This window comes from Atta colombica, unplaced genomic scaffold, assembly GCF_001594045.1.
Source record: "Atta colombica isolate Treedump-2 unplaced genomic scaffold, Acol1.0 scaffold96, whole genome shotgun sequence".
Classification (NCBI taxonomy): Eukaryota; Metazoa; Arthropoda; class Insecta; order Hymenoptera; family Formicidae; genus Atta; species Atta colombica.
The window spans coordinates 1,135,728-1,140,352 of record NW_017259590.1 but is presented as its reverse complement, the minus strand read 5'-3'; the positions used below and the strand labels follow the sequence as shown (position 1 = coordinate 1,140,352).

General features: G+C 31.6%; 2 protein-coding genes across 2 annotated transcripts in view; both read left to right on the top strand.

Annotated features, from left to right (window-relative positions):
* LOC108693636 (CCR4-NOT transcription complex subunit 10) overlaps window positions 1–544 on the top strand; it is a 5,034-nt gene extending 4,490 nt beyond the window's left edge. The window contains exons 9-10 of the mRNA XM_018202674.1: window positions 134–212; window positions 479–544. Of these exons, the coding sequence (XP_018058163.1) occupies window positions 134–212; window positions 479–534 (135 nt within the window). The 3' untranslated portion in view covers window positions 535–544. The remainder of the gene's footprint in view (window positions 1–133; window positions 213–478) is intronic.
* Window positions 545–3,246: 2,702 nt separating this feature from the next.
* LOC108693653 (la-related protein 6) overlaps window positions 3,247–4,625 on the top strand; it is a 5,535-nt gene continuing 4,156 nt past the window's right edge. The window contains exon 1 of the mRNA XM_018202696.1: window positions 3,247–4,063. Within this exon, the coding sequence (XP_018058185.1) occupies window positions 3,290–4,063 (774 nt within the window). The 5' untranslated portion in view covers window positions 3,247–3,289. The remainder of the gene's footprint in view (window positions 4,064–4,625) is intronic.

Sequence of the window (4,625 nt, the reverse complement as noted above, 5' to 3'; positions counted from 1 at the left end):
CTGTATATTTATATTAATGTATACTTATATTAATATCATTATATTAATATCATTATATTAATATAATTTGTTTATTGATTTGTAGATATATTTTTAAATAGTATTTTTATATATTAATTATTTTCTGTTTCAGATATGGATGTCAAAAGAACCAGATTGTGATATACCTATACAAGTGATAATGTTGGCTTTGTATATAGAGCTACAATTAGGTAATATCTTTTTTCAGTATTATTAGTATGAATTTTATTTTAAATCTCAAACAGAGAATATAAGAATAAGTTATTTTTTTAACTTCTCTGATTTGTTTATTTAATTAACTAAAATCTTTTATGTCTGGAATTGGTTACAAGACCTATTCTCTGAATACTTTTTTTTAGTTATATATTATCTTATTGTATTAATAATATATGCATTATAGATACATTTATTATCAAATGCATAATTAGGACATGCATTTTATATTTTTTAATTCCAGGTCATGCTGACATTTCAAAATCAATAATAAAACAACATTGTCCACAATATCGTTAATGATCAAGAGCAATATGTCAACTTAGATTATATAAGCATATAAATATTTAAATATTTTTAATTTATAGATGCAAGGATATCAAATTTTTTATATCTTTCTACGATTATATTTCTAAAAATAATTATTGTATGAAAGATATACGAAAAAAAAATTTTTTTAATTGTAGAAGTATTTTGCTTCGGGATAGATATTTTACAATCATCATAATTTTATTTACAAGGAGATTGTATTCTATGTATGAGAGAATTGATTTTATATTTTTCAAAATTATAAAATTACAAAATCATATGACTTTTGCGAAAATAAATCATTCAATAATTCTGTAACACACATACATGCACGCGCGCGCGCACACACACACACGCGCACACACACACACACACGCACACACACACGCGCGCACACACACACACGCGCACACACACACACGCGCGCACACACACACACACACACACACACACACACACATACACCAAAGTTAAGATGATTTCATTAAGAAGTGAATATTTTATGGAAGTATTTATAATATACTTTATGTTAGAAAGGATGTGTAAATAAAATAAGTGTATTCCATAAAATTGTCAACTTTGAAGATGACGCTGTAATATGTAAGTAAAATAATAGGAACAATCAATTATATATGTAAAAGATTGTTATTCTAATTAAAGAAAAAGATCTTTTTTGGAATAACTTTGTTGTATATAAATACAATTACATATACATAAATATAATTACATGTTGAAAAAAAAATTGATTATTAAATTATCGAATAACAATCGACGCCAGACAACGATGACAATATTGGGCATCGACGCCGAGCGACTCCAGGCAACGATGCCGGGCGATACTGAACAATTCCGGGCGACGTCGACGATGCCAGACGACGACGTTATTTTCAAAAATTACAAAAAACAGTGAAATCCCTAAAAAAGAAAAAATTACGTTAAATAGATAAAAAAAGGTCGAATATTATATTTCTTTTAATAACGATCGGATTGATTTGGCATGAAATGTTTCTTATACAGATATATGTGCATGTATATTATATTAATTAATGAATTAAATTAAATAAATCAAATTGAAATTAATTCATAATATAATTATCTATTATATTGAATATCGAATCTTGCTAATCACTAGTGGACTATAAAGAATAAAAATGTATAAACTTGGAAAACTCAATAAAACTCCAAAAAATTCTTTAAAAAAAACTCTCTGCATTGGGTTTTTTAAAAAATCTTGGGTCTTTTGGACCCGAACTCTGGATTATAGTTTTCCATAAACTGAAATAATGTATTTATACGTAGAATGAAATGACAAAAATTTATTTAACATTATACTGTTACATTTTACCGTTTAAATAAAAGAAAAATAGCTTCAATGTTTTGAAAAAGATGACTAGTGAAAATCATTTTTATCATGCGGCTATTATTTTAAAAAGTCTTAAATAAGATTCTTATTGTTTAAAAAGTACACGCGCGTGCATGACGCGCACATGTGCATACATTCAAATCCTAAAGATATAATACATGTATATTGTCTATGTCTATATAAGTAAGTAAATTAGATGAATCATCGGGACGATCAGTTTCTCCTCCCACGTCTCTTTCACTCTTCTCCTTGATTAATCTTCAACTAAAGCCCAAGGCAATCACCCTCTATTTTTTAATCCGGCTTGACATGCGTGCGATGCAATGTGGGGCCTCGAACTCCCCCCGAAGAGTAGTGAAAAAAATCGTAGAAGCAGAAAAGGATCTGACTGGCCTTTGGAACATAGTGGAGCAGTAATGGCAATGTAGGATTTGGGGAAGGATTTATGAAGCATTAAGGTCTTAGGGATCTGAGGCGAGGGACCAAATCCTTTCGTTTTTTGACGATTCACAGAGCTAACTTTGTCCTTCATGGCCATATATGTGGCCAACCGAACTTGACCTATATATTATTATGCTATTGGCATACAGATTCAATGCGCGTCGTTGCGAATATACCCTCAGGGCCTTAGCGAGGTCAAGACTGGTTAAGTTTGCGAGTCTTAAGTTCTTCCTGCCTGTAATCAACGATTGTGTGTGTGTGTGCGTGTATGCAATTGTTCGCGATACCTACATTCCACACAATCTACACAATTATACATTGCAGATACGTAACGTAAACAGTTTGTGTCTATAATAAGCAATGAGATCCGAAGGTATCGATATCATTTAAAATTAATATTTTGAAATTTAAATATATTTGACGATTGTCTGGAATTATTAAAATTTATTTTGATCATTTCAATTCTTTTTATGTGCATGCATAAACAAAAGATAATTTTAAAATTCTCTTTTATTCTGGCGTATACTTAATAATTGTATTATAAACTCCCTTTCCTTCGCTCAAGGTTCAATTCGAGTGCCCTTCGATCGTTCGCCGAATGTTTCATTCTTGACCGGTATTCAAGAAGGCCATTGCAGCTTTGCCACACATCGAACTTGGCCGCAGCTATAAAACGGATCGCGCACAGAGTGGAAGGTCAGTGAGCGACGAGTACGCTCTCATTCAATTTCAAATTATCTTTGTATTTTGAAATCTCTTTTTTTTTTTACTTGACAAAACGTCAGTGTGTTAGAAAAAAGAAACTTAGCAATGATATATATATATATATATTTATGTGAAAATGGAAGAAAATAGTTAAAATCTGAAGAAAGAAAATAATTATACGCGTTAAAGTTGCCTTCTTATAATTTTGAAATATAGTCTCCCTACTTTGATAAAAATATGGAGTTTCAAGTATCTCAAGATTTAAAGGAGCAGATCAACAATCTATTGTCTTCATCTCCGCGTATGAAGAAATCTGACACAAAAGACAGTATTTCTTCCGTAGACAGCGACGTAAGTCTTTCTTTCGACCGAAGAGGATCCAAGAGCGACGAGGCCGACTTGTCAGATTATGATAGCGAGATCAGGATTGTAAAGAAGAGTGATACTGATCAAGATTCGGGTGCGGATTCTCTGGATGATGTTACATCGAAAGAACTGACAGAGCAGAAACACAGAGCAGAAGTGAATGTTATATCGTCGGAGTCTTTAATAGAATCAACAGAATCAACGTTTAAAAAAACGATCGATTTCGTGACACCGAATGATGAGTTAGCCGACAAGATATGCGCTCAAGTGGAATATTATTTTTCTGATGATAATATAATAAAGGATGCGTTCTTATTAAAACACGTGAAAAGGAACAAAGAAGGCTACGTATCTCTTAAACTAATATCCAGCTTCAAAAAAGTTAAACATCTCAGCAGAGATTGGAGAGTGGTCGGAGCGGCTTTAACGAGGTCTAAAAAGCTCGAGCTTAATTCACAAGGGACTAAGCTGCGTAGAGTGAATCCTTTACCACATTTTGATCAAACAGCTCCTTCTAGGACCATTTTAGCGGCTGGATTACCGGTAGAAAAATTAACGGTCGAATCTGTCGCTGAAATTTTTAAGCCTTGCGGTGAGATAGCGTTGATAAGGGTGCTTAAACCTGGACGTCCAGTACCTCCCGAGGTAAAACGTCTTTTCTTTTTAACAAGATGCACATACATTCGCGAATGCGAATAACGGATAACAAAATTGCTATTTCGAATATGCTTTGCAACGCGATATTTGCTCAATTCAGTTTTTCCATTGAGACGCATTTTCAAATATAGATTTAAATGATTATATTAGATTTAAATTAATTGAGATAATCCTATTTTCGAATCTTAGTGCTTATTACGCTCTTAGTTGCTCTTAGTGGGTCTCAATTGATATTTTCTGAATCTATCTTATATATTTGCAAATTTTTTGCAAATATATTATTTCAGTTTTATAAACTGCGTATTGATAAGGTTTGTCAGATTTGAAATGTATAATACCTTTGAAAGCAGAAAGTTCCAGAATGAAATTCTGGCTGATATAATATTTTTCGCAATAAATTATTTAGTTTTTGAGATGCTTATTAGCTTCACTATTAAAATGGTCGATTAATTTAAGATATTAATTTCAGCTTTAGTTTGCGATTGTGTTCAAGTCCGATACACTTATCGTAATTTATAAAATGCGTAATTTATAAATTTGAAGTAATATA